This window comes from Schistocerca nitens, chromosome 9, assembly GCF_023898315.1.
Source record: "Schistocerca nitens isolate TAMUIC-IGC-003100 chromosome 9, iqSchNite1.1, whole genome shotgun sequence".
NCBI lineage: Eukaryota > Metazoa > Arthropoda > Insecta > Orthoptera > Acrididae > Schistocerca > Schistocerca nitens.
In genome coordinates, this window is record NC_064622.1 from 2,722,696 (window position 1) to 2,746,420 (window position 23,725).

Here is a 23,725-nt window from a genome sequence, read left to right on the forward strand (position 1 = left end):
TCATAACTGTCTGAAAATAAAAAATTAAACTTTTCACTCGAGGGAAGACTTGAACCGAGGACCTCTCGTTCCAGAGCTGCTCACGCTAGCCACGGGACCAGGGCGCTCCTGAGCTCACATTATTCTTGATGTTGCCTATCTTGCGCACGGACTACTCAGTTTGTATATTTTGCTTATTTTTTTTCATAGTTCCACACAACTTCTTCCTGTTTTCTCGATTGATCTGTGTTCAGTTTATCAAGGCCTCTCCACTGCGCCAACTTATAACTAAATCTGAGGGGGGTGCGATGGGGACGTTCCCTTGTGAGGAGCTGCTCGACTGAGAAGTAGCGCCGCCTGTCACGGAGACTCACAAGGGCTACGTGCCCCCCTCTATATGCGCATCCAGTGACGCCTATCGGCCGAGGATGACACGGCGGTCGGTCGGTACCGCTAAGCCTTCCGAGGCCTGTTCGGACGGAATCATCATTTGCAGTGCATTTGTTCCAGTTGTCATTTTTTTGTCGTTTCCACTGATTCGTGGCTCTGTGTGAACTGAGGGATTCATATCATCCGCCATTTTAACATAGTGCATGTTACTGTTGACAGTGACTTTTTACCAGTAGCGCAATCGAAGAAAGACGGATTTCTTCGCCTGTTTACGCGCAGTACGTTACATTTATTCATGTTCACGGTCAACTGCCAGCCCTTACACCGAGCGCGGATACTCCGCAGGTCGTCCTACATATCTCTGCAGTCCTCTGACGTTGCTGTAGAAAACAGCATCGCCTGCAAAAACCCTCAAGCTGCTTCCCACGTCATACAGTAAATCATTTACATATAGTGTGTACCTAGCACTCTCCCTTGAGTTAGTCCCTCAACGACAAAGTACTGAGTTGTATATGTTATAAAGTGCTGAATCTAGTCACAAATCTAGTCTGATAATCGGTAAACTGGTATTTAGTTCATTAGCCTTTGCCTCGCAGAAGTTGAGTAACGCATCAACTTAGCGCTTTGTCTGCCATGCTTTGGATTTCAGGAACGGTCAGTGCAGGCCGTTTCGGAAGATCTCTATTGATTTTTACAGAGATTTCCGTCATCCAAATATGTCATAACACTCCAGCATGAAACGTGTTCCAATACTCTTTAGCAGACTAATAGCAACGATATAGGCCTACAGTTACAAGTATCTGCCAGAAGAGTATTTTTAAGAGCTAGAATGAGCCTCCTTTTTCTTCTCTTTTTCCAGTCGCTTGGTACTACACGACTTACGGTTCACTGCGGTTACGCTCATTTCGACTGAAACTTAGTTATGTCACCTAGACATTCACTTCGTTTAACTCTGTCATGAAGCTCTCTATGCCTTCGTAGTAACAATCTAACGCGACTATTGCAGCACGCTGGGTCTTTAGCATCCACCACAGCTTCGTTCGGCATAAACTGGTCTAAGCATAACTGAACGATGTGATCAGGCAAATGATTGGAGTATGCACGAGTCATGTGTGTCGGGACTCCAACTTAATTCTCATAGACGCTGATAAAAGAAAACGCCTATTGACTCGCGTAGAACTTGCTATAATACTGCCTTCTTTAAATCAGCGAGGTCGCGTAAGGAACTGAAAGCTAACTGTTGTGGTCAACGTTCTCTTAATAATGTTTACTGCGACTGCAGCGAAATTTACTTTTTCATAAGGTGGACAGTATCGTTCAAGCACGGTGTTATTTCGTAAAGCGACAACTTCACCGCGTTGTGGAAAGCGTGTCGTAGCCTGAAACAGGTTCTTAATCAGGAGTTTCGTCTCTCAGAACGTTTTCTCTCACTGTTGCGTCATCATCGACAGTAACGTATATTATGAAGCAACTAAGAAGCTTCTTGCTCATCAAACCGAGCGAAGTGCCGCAGTGGTTACCAAAATGGATTCGCAACGTACAAGATGGCGGTTCAAACCCGCCCCCGGCCACTCAGATTTAGGATTCCCCGTGACTTCCCTAAATCGCACCAGGGAAATTCCGGGATGGTTCATTTCAAATGGGAACGGTAGATTCCCTTTAACTTCCGTGAAACATTCCGAGCTTGTGCTCCGTGTCCAATGACATCGATGTCGACGAGACGTTAAACCATAATTTCCTTTCTTCTTGCTCCTCTCACCTTGTTATGCAACTTCTCGGTGCAACAATTCATTATATACCAAAAACCGTATACTCTTTACTCTTCATCACCCATAAAATGAGTACTTTTTCCCGTTCTCTAAGTACCGCTGTCCGACCCAGGGTACATTGAGACACTTTTCAGCCCAATACCAGGCGAGCAGATTGGAGGCACACTGAGTTCCAATGCGGATCGAATTAGCAGTGCTGGCGTTTGCCTTACGCCCCCCTCCCGTAACCTCAGTTAGGATCATGGGTCGGGAAATTTTCTTCATGTATACTTTTCATTTGCTACTCACAAAAGTACAGCAGGATATTTGCGTTGTGACCCTTTGGGGAGTCAGGCACTTTACAGCAAAACACGAGAGGAGCTGGTAGTAAGGCAGGAGTAGTTCCAGCATATATACGAGTATACAAGGTTTCCGATAGAACGTAGCTCCGGTTATAATGTCCTAATGTCCCACTGGTAAAACCACATTTCTGGCCCCCCACCGTAAGGTTTTGATCGTAGACGCCAGTTTTAAAAAGCTACCGGAACTGGAAACAATGTCCTATGTATTTCCAACAGATAGTTTCTTTGGTACTTATCCACAGTTCCCTGTGACTTACTTGAATAGAACTTAGCTCCTACAAGAGCTAGACTTCAAGAAAATATGTGGAGGCATGTTTTCACTAGTTTATATCTACACTGAGATTTAATGCAGTAGTCAGGTTTCGAATTTGAGCAGTATGTTTCTCGGAAACACGTGAAAGGCTATGTATTATACGGCACTATCCCCCTCTGCCCTTCCTAGCTTCCTTCTACCCACCTTCATGTAGATAATGAGTTTCTGGTCAGCATCGCATGGCTAATACTTACTCACTTATTTTGTTAAGTAACAGCGTATCAATTCATTAGTTTGAAGTATGCTATAAATCTAATCCCTCAGGTGCTCTCGGCATGACTGATTAATGATGTGCGTTGGAGACTTCTGCTGGATGAGTCGGTCGTCTAAAATCTGTGCGTAAAGTGGAAACGAGAACTCGGAAGAACACGTGGCGCCGCACCATTAAATCGATAATCGCGAATCCTAGAGCCAATCCTGTGCAAAGGAATGGAAGAATTTCATCCCCATTCTTGTGTAATGTAAGCACAAGACCTGTCACGAATAATATTGTGGCCACTTTTCCTCCCTTCCTAGCTTTTGAATCCAAAGTCGCAGAGTTGGGTTCCGACATGAAATCTTTTACGCAGAGACTCTTATATGGGACTACTCTCTGACAACAGAGCACTGGTCTGAAGGAAATTCCTTTTCTGAATAATGTTATAACTGCCCACTGGTACTGAATACTGAACCTGCGCTCCAAGGTCACGTTGATGGAAAATTTAATGATGGACGACCAATATTTCACTCCATTATACGGCTAGGCCGACAAAAGTCCCAGGATTATATGTGCTGCGCAGAATGTGTCTGAATACGTGGCATTGCAAGTGAGTACTTGTCCTAGATATGGTTGTACGGTTGCAGAAATCAGAGCCAATAAAAAAGAAAACTAGTTGGAATGTTTCGACAAGGACCTGCGTCTCAGAACAGACCTACTCGTCTGACATTACAAGCCTGTTTCCTTGACAGCTAATACATAACACAATACCATAAGCGTCACTTAATGTGACCGCTAGTTGCGGTAGCATTACACATCATCTGGTCAGCGTGAGGGAGCCATACTTGCTATGGCGGTGCATTGTCACCAGGTGCCATGTACAACTAAACATAATACGCAGTTGTACATGTACAACTCGTGCCGTCTGTGACATTTTTCAGTTTACAATAAAGAGCTTAATTAAGAAAAAATTAAAAATGCATTTGTAAGCTGTAAGCCTACGTATGGTGCACAAGTTCCGTACAACCAAGTGTTGTGCGCGTGACTGGGACAAAGACTTTGTCTGTAAACTTTAGATGTGTGTCACATACTGTGAAAGTACACGCACATAGCCGGCCGCGGTGGTCTAGCGGTTCTAGGCGCTCAGTCCGGAGCCGCGCGACTGCTACGGTCGAGGGTTCGAATCCTGCCTCGGGCATGGATGTGTGTGATGTCCTTAGGTTAGTTAGGTTTAAGTAGTTCCAAGTTCTAGGGGACTGATGACCATAGCTGTTAAGTCCCATAGTGCTCAGAGCCATTTGAACCATTTTTTACACGCACATAAACAAATGCGTGCAATGTTTAGTTATCCATGGCATATGGTTACAGCGGTTTCCCAAAGCTACCCAGCATGACTCAGTTAAGCTGACCTGATGACAGCGGTACACAAACTCGTCGTTGAATTGAGTGAACTCCTATGGCAGCTTCCTGCTGTTCTTGTATTCTTTTCTCAAATACTTACAGCATTTAAGCGGCACATGCACGAAATATTTATTCAGATACATTTGTGTGTAATTATTACTACATGTTGCGTACGTTATAAAAACTATTAGAAAATTTTGTTATTGAAATAAGTTACTAATGAGATAACGTATCACAATGTGGCAGTATGTACCACAATTGTGAAGCTCACTTGTTCCACGCCACAGTGGAACACACATATAACTACAGTAAAGTAATCAGACGTGACGGTGCAACTAGTGAAGAGCCCAGTGAATTTGTGTTTGTGGAGGGAGGTCATGTTGAACCTCTGGGATATTACTATAGTGGCTAGGTTTGTAAGCAGAAGTGTCAGACAGTTGATGGAAGTCCTCTGGTATGTAGTCACTACGGTTCATACGCACTACAGGAGAACCCAGCACAAAGAATGGTAGTTCAGGATTGTTATACAAGCCATATGTAACATTATGTGCACCATGATAACGTCGATCTTACAGGGAAAGGATATGAAAAAAGAAGATGAAATCAGATTGAAGGTAAGGAATTCCAGGAAGATTACCAACGGGTGGAAACGAAAATGAGTTCAAATGGCTCTGAGCACTATGGGACTTAACATCTGTGGTCATCAGTCCCCTAGAACTTAGAACTACTTAAACCTAACTAACCTAAGGACATCACACACATCCATGCCCGAGGCAGGATTCGAACCTGCGACCGTAGCAGTCGCGCGGTTCCGGACTGCGCGCCTAGAACGAAAATGAGCAGAGGGAGGTGGATGAGGTGATGGGAATAGACAGTTGAGGGGATGCAACAGGTCTCTAAAGTTCATTGTGTTCTTTCTATTCGCTGTGGTCAGTGGTGTGGGGGTTGGTCAAAAATGCTTCTACTGAACCCAACAGTATTCTCCTAGATAAGCTAAAATATGGTATCAGAGGTCTAGCTGGTAATTGGTTTTGACCTGTCTAACTGAAAGAATACAGTGTACTGCTTTAAGAAACTCAGGAGGTGCACACATGAAACAACAACTTCACAATAAAGAATAATCACTAAACGTGTACCACAGGGATCGATATTGGGTCTGCTCTTGTTATTTATAAATGACCTTGCATTTGGGGCAGACTCTGAGGTGCACAGTGTTTGGAGCGCGTGCCGCCTCTGACGTGGAGCACTGCACTGTGTCCGCAGGCGGTGCGGGCGAAGCGCGAGGTGGTGCTGTCCGCGGGCGCCATCAACAGCCCGCAGCTGCTGATGCTGTCCGGCGTGGGGCCGGCGGAGCACCTGCGCGAGCTGGGCATCCCCGTGGTGCGCGACCTCAAGGTGGGCCACAACCTGCAGGACCACGTGGGGCTCGGCGGGCTCACCTTCGTCGTCGACAAGCCCGTCACCTTCACCAGGGCCCGCTTCCAGGTGCGTGCCGCGCGCGCTAAACAACGCCACCGCCCTCCCGGGACACGTGGAGAGGACTTGTCTTTATGATCCACGAACCGAAAACCAAAAACTAAGAAAAAACTCAAAAATCTCCTCCAACTATCCGTCACGCCACTGACGGCAAAATGTCTGCTTATTTGGACTTACGCTCCATTACGCAAAAAGAACAGCCGTCTTTGGATTTGTACCGTGACTCTGTACTTCCATTGTATGGGGTACAGCACGTAGGAACGTCGCATTACGCACAAGATGTCAAATTAAATACCTTTCTGCCGTCTAGTTTCCAAACTTATTTTACTTGGCTACCAGTTTCCACGTTTTGCTACGCCATCTTCCGGCCCCTGATCGACGTGTAGGCAGTTATACAGTCGGCAGATGATCGCTATAGCAAGCAGAAATCCACTAATACAGTTTTGCTGGCCTCTGTTTTGTCAGATCCGAGGTAGAATCTTCCTAAACGTCGGTCAGGCGCCGGAAGATGGTGTAGTAAAACGTAGAAACTGGTAGCCAAGTAAAATAAGTGTGGAAACTAGACGGCAGAAAAGTATTTAATTTGACATCTTGTATCGAAAAGTCGAGTCCCGCAAGCATCTCTAAAAAGATGGACATACAGTCATATTACTTAGTCCGTGTTTCCAGAGTAATGAATACTTCATCATTTGCACCATATTTTCAAACGCAACTTTGCTTCATCAATGAGCAGTGATGAATTGTCACAAGGTGCCACTGCATAATTGCAAATGTGCTATTTCGGAACTTAACTACAGGGTGCAGGAAAAACACCTTGATAATGTCAGATCAGGACAGCGGACATTGAAATGATCCTGGTCTCAAATATTATGTATTTAATTTGAAAATTCAGTTTTGTATTTCGCTTTTTCTCAATACTCGATGCGAGTATTTGTGCGAAATTTTTTTTTAGTACAAGACATTTCGTTGAAAACTTTGTGCTAAGTTCCTTCAGTTGGAGGTTTCCATAGTAATTGATCAATTTAACACATTTTTTTTTTCGCTGCAGAAAGTAATGGGATAACTCACTTGGAAATTTGTTGCATTCTTACGATAGTACAGATAGTTTTCTGCTACCTAATGTCGTGTTTCAGCATTCGTCGTTTATTCGTAGCTTGTTCTCCTTTAGATAACTTTTCATTAACAACTGCCGGTCGAAGTCGCCGTCACTTATATAACATTTCGACAATCTCAACAATCTTAAGTGCAGTTTACACAAAAGGCTTGCACAACATCTTTTAAGCGTGACAAGACGCACAGCAGAAAACATAAAAATATTTTTCGGAATTATTTTTGTGAAATATAGATGCTTGGTGTGTCAGATATTACATGATGATATTTTTAATGATCAGTGTTACAATATGCAAATTTTGAACACAATTAAATTAACATTTCATTTGCAGTGGCAGTTCAAGTCATCAATCCTATTTAATCTATACAAAATACAATATCCGATCTCGTATTTAAAGCTAGTAATTAACTTATATTTACTTTATGAACAATTTTTTTACTTTATTTTTAAGCCTTAAGCAAGAAATTCTATGAAACTATTTTATATAGTGCTTCAAATCTCGTTAAACAAAACTTAGTATAAATTGAAAATCAACAAATGACGATAAATATATAACAATGTAATAAAATTACAATGTATCGTGATGTCTAATAACCAGGTGTGTGGTGTACTAAAGAGGCGAGTCTCTGGCTGTTACACTAGAACGGTGAACCGAGCATTTTCCAGGTAAACAGAGAACGGAATTCGACCATTGCGGAGTTTGTGGTCAGAAAATAGCAACTTGTTGGTGGGGGGAACACAAAAATGTGTACACTTAGCCTAACGTGCCTCAGATAGTAGACCTATCTATTAATCTAAGGACAACAATTATTTCTTAAATTAGCTTGAAATTTTTATTTAAGCCGCACAATGATTGTACATAAACTTTAAACACCTATCTTAACCAGATTTCGCTAGAGTAGATTTTTCCGTGATTTGCGCTGGGAGTATCATACCTTCATTAATCTGTGAAGATAACAAGTTGCGCTACAGACGGGGCACTGCAGTAAGACAGTCGGCATGCAGTACTGTAGAGTGCAGTAAAGGCAGTAATGAAATCGAAAGGCCACGTGCTTCAGTTTTTGCTGAGCATGAATGAGTTTATACTGTAAAGCGTAACAGTATATTAAGATATTGATTAAAAACAAATTGGAAAAGCTTTTAAACATTATAGCTTTTCATATACTTTAAGGTAAATGTGTGAAACATCTCAAGTTGGTGTGTTGAAACGATTTTCGCGGCCTCATAAACTCTTGCTACCAGCTCTTCACAGGTGCCAGCTACCGTGCGCTCGTCGAAGGTTGGCTGCCGATTCGTGATCACAGCTTCACAATGGTGCGTTTCCGGTCTTATCCAGCAGACCTACCTCTCTTGTACTTCCCCTGCACTGCGCTGTTCTTATTATCAGATTTTTGTGCAATCCGTGAAAATTAAACCACAAGACCACTAAGGGGAATATTTAGATGTTTTGTGCGGCCTGATGCTGAACTTACAACACCGAATTTCCGTCAGCAGCCGTTCTTTGACGAAGCAAAGTTAACTGAAGGCGGGCCAGAGCCACAAGTTAGTCAGCGAGGAGAGACAATACACACTTTAACAAGAGTGACAGTGGGTGAATAAGCGCAGTGCGCTTGTAATGCGATAATTTTTGTCTTGCACACTACAGAAATAACGCGCCAGACTAATAGTAACTGCGACAGGAAAACTTTGATTGTAGGTGGAGACTATTGTGCAGAAATATTTGGAAACTATTCAAGAACACTGAGCGCGACTGAATGATGAAATATATTAGATATACACTATATTCGCATATTATTTAAAAATATTCGTCTTTTAACAGTTTAGATGGTGGTAGTTAGCAAGAAGCAGAGCCGTGCAACTCATTAAGACGACAACGAAAAGAATACTTGTCATAAAGCTCATAAACAGAATTCATAATTTTAAGTTGATACATTACGGCCACCCGACCTACTTGTTGCTATGAGCTTAGCTCTTGGTCTGCTGTCACGTATCCAAACGTCGAGGGTGACACGCTTCAGTCAGGCCTGTGAATTTTTCTGTCACTTATCGCATCGCTCAGCTCTAGCAACCATCTGTTAAATCGAGAAGTGCCAATTGCGCATTGTGATTCGGAGTCGATGTTAAACTAGAGGTCCCCTAATAGGTGGATGGGTAATTGCGTTCACAGCCGAAATGAAGGCGGCGGCGTATCGCCTGCTATTGTACGATGCCCAGCACTGCAGTGAGGTATTCAAACAATCCTTTAGGTGGTAGACAACTTAATCTTCAACATTTGGTCACAAGAAAACGATTGAAAATATTGAAACCGCACAATTTTAGTCGCCGTGGGAGACAGGAAACGAAATGCGCTATTGTTGAACAGTTTTACGGATGAAAGGACATTGACAGAACTGGTTTCGCAACTTTTAAGTTGCACCTTCTGGCGTATATCTGTACACAAATAGTTATAAATGAATACTTTGATAATGGGGAAATGAAGTTATCTGAGATATTTTAAAGCACTCAGCGAACAGACCTAAACAAAGAAGTAATATGAGGCATTTAGTAAGGAAACTAGGTGTGTATCAGCTATACCCCACAAAGCACGGGCTCAGTCGAGTATAATAAATAAATTTGTAATTTGATACCAAAAGATCGTTACTATCACTACTATGTCCTATAGTTCGTGGAGCAATTACAGAACGTCGCAGAGTAACAGTTGGCGTGGGTAGGCAAAGTTCTCGGCCTTCTTAAATCGCTAAAACCATCTTCAATTACGCATGTTCTGTCTATAAAAGCGAAGCAATGAAATTAGGTACTAGAACCTGATCCTTGACTACAAAACAGTTAGGCAGAAACTAAAACGTAAAAGACCTGGGGATATTCCCATGTAACACAGAACAAAAACGGGACTGACCTGTGTTAAAATGACGGTGATTTGTCATCACTTGATCAATTAAGATACGTTCCTGTGCGCCTATGTCGAACGACGGACAGTGCCCCTCGGTAAATGTTATCCAAGGAGGTGTTGGCTCCTGGAGTCGATGAAGAGTAAAAATGACGTTAGTGGAGAAAACTAACAAAATTAATGTTTAAAAATACATCGAATGAAGTTATTCTTAACATGCTTTAGGACGCCACCATTACTGAAAGGAAGAAAATCATGTTGAAGGCCAGACTTACCAGAAGCCGACACGCTTTTGTTTGTTTGTCACCAACATAATAGTAATACACTCTGCGTGTCAAAAAGGAGCTGGAAGGAATCCTCTGGAGCCCATCGCCACGTACTCGGGCCTGACTGGTGTCTGTGGCTTCCAGACGGTGCCGGTGTTCCTGGAGTACGTGCTGAACGAGCGCGGCCCGCTCACGTCGCTGGGGGTGGAGGGCGTCGCCTTCGTCAACAGCAGGTTCGCCAACCACTCGGACGACTGGCCCGACGTGCAGTTCCACTTCGCGCCCAGCTCCATCAACTCGGACGGCGGCGAGCAGATACGCAAGGTAGCAGCATGCACTGACTCATCCCACTCCAGTGTACACTATCTGACCGAAAGTATCCGTGACTGACCATCTGATGTCGCTAGATACGGACCCGATAGCATGAAAAGAGGTAGCGAGTGTTGTGTTGTCAATACAGAAGCGGAATTGTTCGGTCGCGAGAGCTCAGTGACTTCGAACAGTACCTAGTCACTGGACATCACCTAAGTAGCAAGCACAACACTTCAACAGCTGCCGAAGTCGATTGTTGGTGACGTCATTGTGAAGTGGGAACGCGAAGGAATAAACAAAGATTACGCAGGCCTCATTCATTTACGTACAGACAGGGACCGACGATCACTGTGGAGGGGGGTTGTACAAACAATAGCTTGAAAGCAGTGGAAGAAATCACTCGTGAGTTCCAAAGTGTTACAACGACTCCAGCTAGCACAATGATCGTGCGTACAGATCTTTTTAAAATAATGGGATCAATGGTCGCACAGCTCCTTGTACGCATCACGTTTCTGCGCTCACTTCTACGCGGCACTGAAGGTAGTGTATACAGGGAAGTCAGCGGACAGTGGAAGGCTGAAACCGACTGATCTGGAGTGATGAATCGTATTATAACCTCGGAAATCCGATGGAAGGGTTAGGGCTTGCCTATTGCCTGGAGGACATTTTCTGCCAGCATGTGGATTTCCAACAGTGAGGACGGAGGCGTGGTGTTACGCTATTGGTGCGTTACTCACAGTCAGGGCGTGGTTCTCGCATAGAGCTTAAGGAAAAGATACACGCGAACGATATGAACACATTTTACAGCACGTGCAGCAGAGGAACAGTTCGGTCTATGAAAGTTTCGAAAAATTACACATACAATATTTTCGCATTTGCTTTTTTGCCTGGGAGCAGTACCAATCACAAGAAATGGTGTGAAACAACGTACGGTGCACTAAGAGAAAGGGAAATGATACGCTGAAGGTAAAATCTTCTAGATCGTTAGGCCCCCTCATGTATCATTTCAGGTATTTCTACACGATCGACGTTCCGACCTCTCTGCTGGCATCTCCTTCAGAATGGAGTAGAAGAATAGAGGAACTTCGTGAAGCGTAACAAACTAGAAGATTTTGCCGCGAATGAGCACGGCCGCGAAAGCCTGCAGATTTACAGAAAGGATACAGATCATATCCAGCACAGATTCTAGATTCTTTTGATATCCTGTCAACAGTGCGCATGCGCAGGAAGGTGTATAATAATCACTAGAGAGTAGAGTTGAAAAACTATTGTGGGCTACCGTAGACTATCGTAAGGAAGGGCAGACTACCGTAGTTTTTCTAGCACCTTTTGTCAGTTAAGGTCGTACCCACATTACCTGTACGTATGGTGTGTTGCATACCAATGGGGCCTTACCTCATAACGATCGCTTTCTTTGCGTATGCGATCTGTGTTTTACTAGATTTCCCCTAAAACTGGAAGCGGTGAACTGTCTAGAAACTAAAGAGCCGGGTAACCTACAGACCGTTTTCACTCTACCTCCTATCTGTAACTTAAAAATAAAGTGTATTTATGGCAAAAGTCAAACTGTCAGTATTTAACTCAGGTTTTATTCGAAAATCGTTGATTTCTAAAGTGAAACACAGAGATGTTGTAGCAAAAATAAACAATACAGATTTATCATGTAGCGCTAGAAAACGTAGTTTCCTGAACAAAAAGGTAAGAACAAATCGCAAAACAAAAACATATCACACATCGCTTCAAAACTTCTTTGAACTTACGCAAACATGTCTCTGTTGTACGTAAACAACTTCCGCAATTACGAATAATAGCTGGAAACGCTTGCCTTTGCTCGTGATGAAGGATGTGCTATTGAGTACAAAATAATAAGAACGATGTATATTCAAACAGAAAACAAATACAGGGTGGTCCATTGATCGTGACCGGGCCAAATATCTCACGAAATAAGCGTCAAACGAAAAAACTACGAAGAAAGAAACTCGTCTAGCTTGAAGGGGGAAACCAGAGTGCGCTATGGTTGGCCCGCTAGATGGCGCTGCCATACGTCACACGGATATCAACTGCATTTTTTTAAAAAATAGGAACCCCCATTTTTATACATATTCGTGTAGTACGTAAAGAAATGTTCAAATGTGTGTGAAGTCTTATGGGACTTAACTGCTAAGGTCGTCAGTCCCTAAGCTTAGACATTACTTAACCTAAATTATCCTAAGGACAAAGACACACACACCCATGCCCGAGGGCGGACTCGAACCTCCGCCGGGACCAGCCGCACAGTCCATGACTGCAGCGCCTTAGACCGCTCGGCCAGTCCCTCGCGGCGTAAAGAAATATGAATGTTTTAGTTGGACCACTTTTTTTGCTTTGTGACAGATGGCTCTGTAATAGTAACAAACGTACGGCTCAGAATTTTAGACGAACAATTGGTTACAGGTAGCTTTTTTTAAAATTAAAATATAGATCGTAGGTACGTTTGAACATTTTATTTCGGTTGTTCCATTGTGATACATGTACCTTTGTGAACTTATCATTTCTGAGAACGCATGCTGTTACAGCGTGATTACCTGTAAATACCACATTAATGCAATAAATGCTCAAAATGATGTCTGTCAACCTCAATGCATTTGGCAATACGTGTAACAACATTCCTCTCAACAGCGCGTAGTTCGCCTTCCGTAATGTTCGCACATGCATTGACAATGCGCTGACGCATGTTGTCAGGCGTTGTCGGTGGATCACGATAGCAAATACCCTTCAACTTTCCCCACAGAAAGAAATCCGGGGATGTCAGATCCGGTGAACGTGTGGGCCATGGTATGGTGCTTCGACGACCAATCCACCTGTCATGAAATATGCTATTCAATACCGCTTCAACCGCACGCGAACTATGTGCCGGACATCCATCATGTTGGAAGTACATCGCCATTGTGTCATGCCGTGAAACATCTTGTAGTAACATCGGTAGAACATTACGTAGAAAATCAGCATACATTGCACCATTGAAACTGCCATCAAGAAACTGGGGACCAATTATCCTTCCTTCCATAATGCCGCACCATACATTAACCCGCCAAGGTCGCTGATATTCCACTTACGCAGCCATCGTGGATTTTCCGTTGGCCATTAGTGCATATTATGCCGGCTTACGTTACCGCTGTTGGTGAATGACGCTTCGTCGCTAAATAGAACGCGTGCAAAAACTCTGTCATCGTCCCGTAATTTCTCTTGTGCCCAGTGGCAGAACTGCACACGTCGTTCAAAGTCGTCGCCATGCAATTCCTGGTGCATAGAAATTTTGTACGGGTGCAGTCGATGTTGATGTAGCACTCTGAACATCGACGTCATTCAGATTCCCGATTCTCGCGCAATTTGTCTGCTACTGATGTGCGGATTAGTCGCGACCGCAGCTAAAACACCTACTTGGGCATCATCATTTGTTGCAGGTCGTGGATGACGTTTCAAATGTGACTGAACACTTCCTGTTTCCTTAAATAACCTAACTATCCGGCGAACGGTCCGGACACTTGGATGATGTCGTCCAGGATACCGAGCAGCATACATAACACACGCCCGTTGGGCTTTTTGATCACAATAGCCATACGTCAACACGATATCGACCTTTTCCGCAATTGGTAAACGGTCCATTTTAACACGGGTAATGTATCACGAAGCAAATACCGTCCGCACTGGCGGAATGTTAACGTGATACCACGTACTTATACGTTAGTGACTATTACAGCGCCATCTATCACAAAGCGAAAAAAGTGGTCCAACTAAAACATTCGTATTTCTTTACGTACTACACGAACATGTAATAAAAAATGGGGTTCCGATTGTAAAAAAACGCAGTTGATATCCGTTTGACCTATGGCAGCGCCCTCTAGCGGGCCAACCATAGCGCCATCTGGTTTCCCCCTTCAAGCTAGACAAATTTCGTTCTTTGTAGTTCTTTCGTTTGACGCTTATTTCGTGAGATATTTGGCCCAGTCACGATCAATGGACCACCCTGTATAAGTCGTCGGCTCTCTTCACACATCCATTTGTGTTTCTTTCCCCACCAGTGCTAACAATGCTGTCGGTACTCCTACCATTTACTACGTCATTTATGTAGTGTGTTTTGGTAGAGCGCAGCTGTACTCGGGAGAGGCTGACCAGAGCACCACAACTGGTGGTGAGTGCAGGAGCTACGAGAGTGACAGGACTCTCACAGTCGCGCGCGTTGCAGATCCTGGGCCTGCGGGACGGCGTCTTCAACACGGTGTACAAGCCGCTGCTGAAGGCGGAGACGTGGACCATCCTGCCGCTGCTGCTGCGCCCGCGCAGCGCCGGCTGGGTGCGGCTGCGCTCCGCCAACCCCGCCCACCACCCGCTCATCGTGCCCAACTACTTCGCGCACCGCGAGGACGTCGACACGCTCATCGAGGGTGAGTCTCCGGCAGCCCCAGCCAGCGGCTAGGGTGTCCGCGTCTCGAAATACGGTACTCTGCTGTCGTCCTATGACTGACTGCTGGCCTTACAAAAATGGTTCAAATGGCTCTGAGCACTATGGGACTTAACATCTATGGTCATCAGTCCCCTAGAACTTAGAACTACTTAAACCTAACTAACCTAAGGACATCACACAACACCCAGCCATCACGAGGCAGAGAAAATCCCTGACCCCGCCGGGAATCGAACCCGGGAACCCGGGCGTGGGAAGCGAGAACGCTACCGCACGACCACGAGATGCGGGCTGCTGGCCTTTGACCGCTCTGCTGACCTAACGCATCGGTATCAGTCAAGTGTGAGTCCACCAAATCCAGAAAGCCGTGGAATCATAGACGGTGGCATTCAGGTTAGTATTACGTGCCTTGTCTTCTGGAAGAATTCGATACACTTCCACACTGCCGTTTCGTGAGTAAAACACGAGCTTATTGAATATCGGACTAGATTTGTGACTGGATTCGTGACGTCCTTGCGTATAGAACTCACAGTGTGGCTCGTTCACGGATAAATTTCGACATACGTAAAGTTCATTTTAGGAGTACCTCAAAAAGTATGTTATGACACACACACACACACACACACACACACATAGTCGTCAGGTGCAGTTTCTCTGGTGTGTCAGCAGACATTTGCAATTTCGTTTTTGCATTGTGCACTTGGAGTCTGCCCAAGAAATACTGCTCATCACGTTTTTCATGCGACGCTCAGTGTCGGTGGAAAGTGTCGGTTTGTTTCCAGTCCCAAATAAACTGAATTTTAAAGCGGAATTGTACGTGCCCGTTCGATAGAGCGGTCCCAGATTAGTCTAGTCCGATATTAGTTCTGTCGATATGTACTGACAGAGGCAGTAAAATACGGAGAACAGTCGGTGCTCCAGCAGTCGCACTGAGATGCTGCCCATATTCGTCTTTTACTGTCCCTGTCCATAGAACAAATATCGAATTAGAAGAATCTACGAGCGGTCTATCGAATGGGCACGTATGAACACCGCTTTAATAACAATTTTGTTTGTAATGGGAAACACACTGACGCTTTCCATTGACACTGGGAGTCGCATGGAAGACGTCCCGAGCCGTAATTATTTTGGCTGACTCCAGCACCACAACGCAAAAACGAAATTGCAAACATCTGCTGAAACACTAGAGAAAATGCGCCTGACTTGCAAACATCTGCTGAAACACTAGAGAAAATGCGCCTGACTAGTGCATAACCTGGGAAACCGCATGAGGCGATTTGCAGCCCATGCTGCTCCCTGCAGAAAGCGGACATCAGAAGCCCGAAACGTAATGCAAGAAGAACTATGGAGTGTTGATGAATGCTGCAGGGATTGGCACTTGAAGCTGAACGTAAACAAATGTGACGTACTGCTCGAAAACAGGCGAAGAGATCCGTTACTGTTCGATTACGCTGTTGAACTGTGCGTGTGAATTCCTAAGAGACAAAACTGCTGCGGTTATTGGTCCGTGTCCGCAGCTCGTGGTTGTGCGGTAGCGTTCTCGCTTCCCACGCCCGGGTTCCCGGGTTCGATTCCCGGCGGGGTCAGGGATTTTCTCTGCCTCGTGATGACTGGGTGTTGTGTGCTGTCCTTACGTTAGTTAGATTTAAGTAGTTCTAAGTTGTAGGGGACTGATGACCATAGATGTTAAGTCCCATAGTGCTCAGAGCGATTTGAACCATTTGTTATTGGTCCGCTGTTGATAAAAAATCAGTGGAAGTAGTAATAATCTTAAAATACCTGAGAGACATAATCTCAGATCAGTAAACAAGAAATAAGGCACAGGACAATACAAGCAAAACAAGTAATTAACAAGTTGAATTCCATTCTTTTCTCAAATAAAATTAAGAAAAAATGCAAAAATGGTTATATGAATCAATAATACAAAGCATTTGTTTGTGTGCAGCAGAAGCCTAGGAACTAACGAAACAAGATAGAAGACCTGAAGCGCTCCAAATGGAATTTTTGCAAGATGTTTTCCAGTATCAAGGCGAGAGAACATCCCAAATACGGAAATCCCGAAGCGAATGAAAACTCCCACGTACATCTGTGAAGAGGAGGGAAAACGGAGTTTAAAATGGTATGGGCATGCAATGAGACTGCCAACCTCCAAACAAGAGAAAAAGCAGACACTGTAAAAAATGGAAAAATCAACTAGAGAAGGATATGCAAGGAATAAATTGAAAGAAGATTTATACAATGACCGAGAGACTTCGATACGAAGTTGCAAGAGAGGGCCTCAAGATCCGCAAACAGCTCGCAATACACCCAGGAGTGCCACCCAGAGCGAGTTAAAATGGAATGACCTCGTAAGCCAAACAGTAGGAAAAACAGATGCCAGGCTGAGATTAATTGGAAGAATCTTAAGGAAATGTGAGTCACGAACGAAACAAGCGGCTCACAAAACACTCGTCTGACTGACTCGTGGATCTTACTCATCAGTCGGGGACTCTTACCAAGTTCGAACAGCAGAAGAGACAGAGGACACCAACGAAGAGCGCCTCGTTTCACCACGGGACCGTTCAGTAAGGGGTAGGGCGTTACGGTTCAAAAATGGCTCTGACCACTATGGGACTTAACTTCTGAGGTCATCAGTCCCCTAGAACTTAGAACTACTTAAACCTAACTAACCTAAGGACATCACACACATCCATGCCGGAGGCAGGATTCGAACCTGCGACCGTAGCGGTCGCGCGGTTCCAGACTGTAGCGCCTAGAACCGCTCGGCCACCCCGGACGGGGGTGTTACGGAGATGCTCAACAAATTTCAGCAGCAGATGCTACGAAAAAGGCCTTGTGTATCACAGAGATTGCTGTTGAAATTCAGAGAGCGTAAGTTCGAAGAAGAGTTAGCCAACACACTACTTCGTCCCTCGTACGTCTCGCGAAATGAACACAACGAGAAAATTCGAGAAATTAGAGCTAAAGCGGAAGTTCACCGACAAACATTCTCCCCACGCGCCATTTGCGAAATGAACAGGTAAGGGCGCATCAGATAGTGATGGCGTGTAGATGTAGGTCAACACGTACAGTTTACTCTGGTATATATATATATATATATATATATATATATATATATATATATATATATATATATATATATATATATGCCACTGGGTAGGAGGTTTGAAAGAGCAACGCGTATGACGCAAATATTTTTAAACTGATAATAACTCATAAGAGAAGACAGCCTACCGCATAGACGGTGGTGGCGATAATTTGAAACGCAATAGCTTACACAGTGGTCTGTGACGTCTACAGGGTGGAGTAATGGCTGTTCAGACTTCATGACTGGCTGTCCAGTAAAGAGGAACTTGCTAACATGCCTTCCATGTGTGCTGCAGGAGTACGTAGTGGATGTAAAGCCAACAGAATGAGCAGAAAAAAGTTTCACAGCAGTTGCCATCCTCACTGGACGAAATTTATAGTCGAGTGCATAAACTCTAGGGCTTTTTCTATTCGAGATACGAGCAGTCTTCGGTGCACGAAACCGAATTAAAAACTGAGAAACTGCTTATTAGGCTAGCTGCTTGTCTCATTGTGCAACACGCAACAGCGGCATCTGAGAGCCACATTTTATATGCCGTTTGTATCGCACACACTGAGAGCGGTGGTCGCCACTTTGAACAGTGGCTGTGTGCTTACGCTGTCGCTACTTATCCAAGACTATCCGTGACGCAAGCAGTTTCCAACTTCCCAAGCGACCGAGGTGAAGAAATTAGACAAGAGGTGTCCCACATGTTGCGTCAGGCCTCACTGCGGTGGGGAGTGTTTCTCCTGGAGAAAGAAAGTTCTGTCATTCACTGCATTCGAGAAGATAATTCAGTTGTTTTACTAGCAACTGAAAATTTACAATGCTCCTTTACCATGCTGATTATGTGAGCAAAACACTTTTTTTTTACCCGATGAACTAGCCTATAGAAAATTACGGAGTGACTTCAAAATGACTGAATAAAAACGAAGACCCTCCCGCTTTTGCAAAAGAGCTTACTATCTACACATGTGATCAAGAAAATTTGTACGGGTGCGGCTGTTCCGCCACGTTTACATGACTTGCCGAAATTCCACAAAGCAGATGTGTCAATACGTCCCACTGTCAGCATTGAAGCTATCCCCATCTACAGCATGCCGAAGTATTTAGGGAAGTTTCTTCATCTTTCCATTAGAAAAACTGATGAGCATATATCCAACTCTATGGCATTCATACGACGACTGAGTTGCCTGCATCAATCAGATCTGTTCAGATTTGACATTGGGTTTTGGGCTTTCCACATGAAGAGCGGTTGGTCTTAATCAATGAAAAGTTGGATGTGAAATCATGAAGCTCTGTCGTCATGTGCCCACTTCGGCTTACTGCTCATTTAATGATCAGGTTTGTGAAGAAACTGACGGACTGGCAATGGGGAGCCAATTATCACCTGCAGTTGCACAGTTATTTATGGAAGATTTTAAGAACATTACTTTCAGGGTGACGTGTTTAAAACCAACCTGATTTAATAGACACGTGGATGACACGTTTACGGTCTGGCCACGTCCAGCGGCTGTACTTAATCACTACCTGGAACATTTTAATTCTCTTCATCCCAGCATTCTGTTTATGATAAAATTTGAAAGTGTTGAAAAGTCACCTTCTTGGGTGTGATGGTTAATAAAAGGAATCATGGAAATCTAGGATACAATGTTTCCCACAAACCTCAGTACACCAAGTCATATATGAACGCAGTGACCTGGCATCCGCTGCATTAACACAGTGGGGTCCTGGAGACACTGTCACCAACAGCCTATGCAGCCTTCGGCACTGACACCTCGCCTGAAGCGGACTGATTATTTTAGTAAGCAGATTCGCTATGCTTTGGAGTATGGACCATCACTGAAAACACGGGAAGATGGATGCAAAACAGTTATTTTCCTTAATTATACTGGAAACATGTTCTTAAATTGAGAATTCTTTTAAAATTAACTTGCAACCTAGAATTGAGCGATACTAGGCTCTATTAAATATGGTTTGCAACTAACGAAGCTCAGTGTATAAGAAATGGAGGAGGTGTGTGAGTGTGTGTGTGTGTGTAACATTACGTCACAGAATGCTTCATCAGTCTGCAGTGACCAGATACTGTTTAACTCAGAGGCATTGGATGAAACCTGCGGACACACAGACACTTGCTGTCGCATCTTATCTCAGCAATTGGAGTGTGTCCTTAGGGATACTATAGAGATTAGACAAGCGGGTCATCTCATTAAAAAAGGCAATGGGTTTACTTTAGACCGGATATGGAACCATGTTTTGACATGTATCGCCCCACAACGTTTGTGGCGCGGTCAGCAGCATATCTTGTCGTTAGTGTCAATTGTCTGGATTGCGATACAACGCTTCTCCCAGCGTAGGCGTTGCGAAGGGATAGTAGCGTGCACCGTGGTCTTTTTTCGGCTTATATAGGGGCGACAGCACTGGCTTGTCGCGTAGTTCATACCTGGAATGTCAAAATAATTACGGCAGATTGAATTGAGGATCCGACTACAAGCCGACAAACACTTTACCCGGAAATTTGGTTGCGTGAGTTTATTAACGAAAAAGGACTTCCAGGAAACAAGGGAAATAATGTTGTTTGAACCTAATAACACTTCTATGACTTAAGTTAGCGTATTTACCAAAGAAAAATCGCCAAACAGCCTTATATTTTCAGAACTTTTTATTTTATTTCAACGAGAAGTTTCGGCACTTCATTAATGCCAACTTCAGGCCCTTATGCACTCCATAACTGGAACCATCAATACCTGGATTCCGTGATTTTTATGACTTGACAGCTGTTACCAAGTCTTCGAAGTGCACACTCCACACAAGATTCACGGAATCCACATATTGATGGCTCCAGTTATGCAGGTACAGATGTATCTGATTCTCCAACATGGAGTGCATAGGGGCCTGAAAATGGCATTACTGAGGTGCCGAAACTGGTCGTGAAAATAAAATAACAAGTTCTGAAAATAAACAGCTGTATGGTGATTTTTCTTTGGTATATATATGGCAGGACGCTGTCTCGTATCCACGATGGATCGACAGAGATTAAGTCAGTGAACTTTCCGAAAATCTGTATACTAGACACAGACTGATAACTTTCTGCGCACAGTGCTGTTTTCTTTGCTCTATGAGACGTCCTCACTTGGCTCGGACGGGTGGTCAGAGCACGTACAGTGCCATAACCTCACCTTGTCACAACATCGCAGGAACCGCAGTAAGAGTGTGTGGCATTTCATGTGCTTCGCAGGTGAGTCAGGTGGACCTCGAGCCCAACATCCGGTCCTGTGACTTATTGTGTTGAGAGGGCAATCGCTCTTACCAGATTGTTCGTGCCTACACCTGTTGCACAGACTGGTGGTGTCTTGCAGGGATCCGCATCGCGGTGAACCTGTCGTCGACGCCGGCGTTCCAGCAGTTCGGCTCTCGGCTGCACAGGATCCCGCTGCCGGGCTGCGCGCAGCTCGCCTTCGCCTCGGACGAGTACTGGGAGTGCGCGCTGCGGCACTTCACCTTCACCATCTACCACCCGGTCGGCACCTGCAAGATGGGCCCCGCCTCAGACCCCGACGCCGTCGTCGACGCCCGCCTGCGCGTGCACGGCGTGCCGGGCCTGCGCGTCGTCGACGCCTCCGTCATGCCGCACATCGTCAGCGGCAACCCCAACGGGCCCGTCATCATGATCGGCGAGAAGGCGTCCGACATGATCAAGGAGGACTGGAAGGACTTCAGGTAGCCGGCGGTACAGCTGGACAGTGGAACTAGGCCTCCGTCGAGGACGGTTAAAATTTACGCCGGTCCACTAGTGCACCGATTAACATTTCCGGCTTTCTCGAAAGATCATCTCTTCGGTGACAAGAATGAAGCTGTGTTTAAAATTTCGTGCAGCAATGTCCCCACCGCAGTCTGAAGCCAGCTCGATTTTACACCCAAACCGGACAGTATTTTTGTATACCGATCATCACAAAGCTGGGGCAAAATAATCGATTTAACTTCAGCAAAGTAGTCAGACGTACTTTGAGTTCACTTACGACCTAACGCAATGCTTTTCGTTGTAACTTATTTAGTATATAGAAATGTGGCATATACTGTGTAATATTTTCGTAGTTCACAAGCTGCTTCGTGTTTGAGTAAAACTCGAGCTTTCGTTGATATTCCTCACCTTTATCGCCAGGAAATGACTGAATGCTCCGTACTGACGGTCTCTCTTCTGTACTAGTGGTCTACAGAGGTTGGTTTCTGATCCCCTTCCGCCTCGTAATTCCGGCCGGTGGGGATAAACTGGAGGGGGGAGGGAGTTTGTATTCTCTTCACGGTCCGTTATTTCCCGCATTTTCGCACGCAAATCTCGCGCTCAGATGACATCACTGCTCCAGTGATGCCCCAGAGCGCTGCTATATAAGACACAAATATCGGTTCCGGCAATCTGTTGGTACCTGACGATGAACACGGCGAATGTATTCGAATGCCTAAGTCTTAACTCAAACATGACGAGACGTGAAAGTCTAGAAAATGTTAGACATGTACGCCACTGCGAAAGAGTCAAAGACACTGACTGGACAGATGCTGATTTTGCCCAAGTGCGAATCACTTCTTTGGAAACGGTGAACACTGTTACTCATGACTTCTTCGTGAGTTTTACGTAACAAGCGGTAGCAAAATGTTTGTGAAAAAATTAGTTAACATTTGTTAACTTCGTTAGTCCTACAAATTTCTGTTCTGGTCATAATTTGATATTCTATTCACTTACGTTTCATCGCAAGACATATTCCTTATTTTAAGTGCCATTATATTTACGTAAGTACTTAAGAACATAAAAACACTATATCATTTTGCAAGTGATCTCTAAGGACTGCTACAGTGTGCTCGATGGAAAATAATGAAGAGCAATCGCATCTTCATGCGTGCTACAGTGATGTTTTTCCCGTTAGTTGGAATTCTTCGTGTGCTCGAAACGTTCACTAATTTATGTGCAACCCATATTGACAGGAAAGAACAATATTGTTTCATATACTCACAGAACTATTTTGAAAAAAAAATGTTAAATCATGTATAAATGTAAGCCATCCAAGAAATATCATAACTATTCACTGTACAAGGTAAATTCGTGTACTGTGAAAAACAAACTGTCTGCAAGGAGGCAAAAAGGATCAAACGCACTAAATTGTATTTTATTATAAATTAGTTTCGTTTCTGGTTGAATAAAGGAATGAGAAAACACACACACCCACACACATACACACACACACACACACACACACACACACACAAAATACGAGCTACATGTTTATAACCGATACGAGTGAGTTTACCGATGTCACGTAAACATTATTTATGTGTATGAGTCCTGCTGTTTAATGTCATGATTTGTATACAATACCAATTTCTCATTATCACATTGTTTACTAGAGATTTCGTTTATATTTTCACGGGCATTTCATTTCCCATGGGCGCTGGGACACAACCTTACCATCACCACTTACGAAGTGGCACCTTGTAACTACATTCTGCTTTCACTTGTTAGCAAAAGGTACTCCTTCCTTTGAACGAAGAAATGCCTCGATATAGTTTTACATATACAGCACTGACCTGAGTTAAACGAACTACAGATACTGAACGAGACCTCACGCCCATGAAACCTTTACAGTAAACAGGTGCAGATCAATGACATTCCTCTGGTAAGTAACCTTATGTATGTAAATATTTAATTTCGTGATGTATGTACATAGGGTGGACAGAAATAGCGTGGAAAGCTTGTAAGGGTGTCGTAGGATAGGTTGTGGTGAGA

General features: G+C 44.2%; 1 protein-coding gene across 1 annotated transcript in view; it reads left to right on the plus strand.

The window, feature by feature from the left end:
* LOC126203056 (glucose dehydrogenase [FAD, quinone]-like) overlaps positions 1-23,309 on the plus strand; it is a 39,444-nt gene extending 16,135 nt beyond the window's left edge. The window contains exons 5-8 of the mRNA XM_049937294.1: positions 5,653-5,874; positions 10,274-10,453; positions 14,667-14,865; positions 21,309-23,309. Of these exons, the coding sequence (XP_049793251.1) occupies positions 5,653-5,874; positions 10,274-10,453; positions 14,667-14,865; positions 21,309-21,673 (966 nt within the window). The 3' untranslated portion in view covers positions 21,674-23,309. The remainder of the gene's footprint in view (positions 1-5,652; positions 5,875-10,273; positions 10,454-14,666; positions 14,866-21,308) is intronic.
* Positions 23,310-23,725: the final 416 nt, after the last annotated feature.